Raw genomic sequence first — 1,267 nt, forward strand, 5'->3', positions numbered from 1 at the left:
GGCGCTGATGAATTGGATCTCGTTCCATGAATTCTTTGTAAGCCATTCTGGAGCCGGGTTTGCCGCGTTGCCTCCTCGACCAGTCGGTCCTGTCAGCAAATAGCGGTACTCGTCGCCGTTCAGACTGCCCTCCTGCTGCAGAATGGAAGTGCAGAGGAAAAACGAAAATGTCAGCTTGTGACGCTCAAACAAAGAGCGGCAGACATTTGTGTAAAAGGAGTACGTGAAATATTCCGTCAGATTCTTGACACGTGTATCAATGTCCTCCGCCTGCTCCGTCTTGTCCACGGCAAACAGCACCAGGTTGATGAACCACTGAAGAGAAAATTGATACATAGGGTCCACCATGGAAAGCTCCGACACACAAAAAAACAGCAATGCTCCACGATACGCGTGTGGACGATATTTATTTCGGGTTTCATCAATCGTCTTCTCTGTCTCACGCGCACGTCGCAAGTCATCCTTAATCTCTGTGGATTTCAATTTACTCCTTTCTAGTGTATCGATTAACTCCTCCTGGTCGAGAATGTCGCCTTCCGCCTCCTCCAACATGCGTAAAATGTTTTCTTGCATCTTCTTCAACTCCAAGCTCTTCTCTGCGCAGTCCCGGGTGAGTTTCTGTTTTTCCTGCTCAAGGTCATTACGCTCCTTCTCCACCGTTTTGCCTAATAGCTGATCCTCTAGTCCGCTTCGTGTAATGAAAAAGTTCAACAAGGAAACTGTCACGATGTTCTCTGGTGTATATGAAGGATTCGGAAGCTTTGTCGTCATGTAGAACTTAAATCGCTTGTCATACGGAATAGCAGAGTCGCCAACACGGATGTGGGGTGTGCTGCCTATAAGAAAGACATTTCGTAATAAAACTGGCTCCAGTGCTGGATCGAGAGAATCACCCACATTTTCCAATAAACAGGGGAGGCCAATACGAATAGCACCCTCCACAACCTTCATGAATTTCTCATCGGAAGCCTTACATACCTGCAAGTTGTCGTTCTTGTGTAAATTCCGAATCCACGCATTCGCTTGACCTTGTGGATCGATCAATAACGGCCATGTCCGTGCATTCGTGAGAATGATAGCATTCTCCGTAGAAAGTGGATCTTTTGGCAGCCCACAGAGCTGCCACTCCTGTATCTGCACTGGATCCCCCGTGGTGGCGACAAGATCCATCTGCTCACTTGTCTTAATTTCAAAGCCGCGAAGAATACCACTCCATGTATCCAAGAGACTTCGACGGTATGGGCCGGTGAGGGGGCCAAAGTACGCA

The 1,267-nt window shown here is 48.0% G+C and overlaps 1 protein-coding gene across 1 annotated transcript, besides 1 other annotated feature; it reads right to left on the reverse strand.

Annotated features, from left to right (window-relative positions):
- Window positions 1-1,267, reverse strand: Tc00.1047053433273.10 (dynein heavy chain, putative; the record flags this gene model as incomplete). The annotated part of the gene is made up of 1 exon (XM_797133.1): window positions 1-1,267. A coding segment is annotated over one exon (1,267 nt), but the record flags the coding sequence as incomplete, so codon positions are not given.
- Window positions 1-1,267: a sequence feature (haploid, Esmeraldo-like haplotype).

Source organism: Trypanosoma cruzi, genomic scaffold (assembly GCF_000209065.1).
Source record: "Trypanosoma cruzi strain CL Brener 1047053516285 genomic scaffold, whole genome shotgun sequence".
NCBI classification, from domain to species: Eukaryota; Euglenozoa; class Kinetoplastea; order Trypanosomatida; family Trypanosomatidae; genus Trypanosoma; species Trypanosoma cruzi.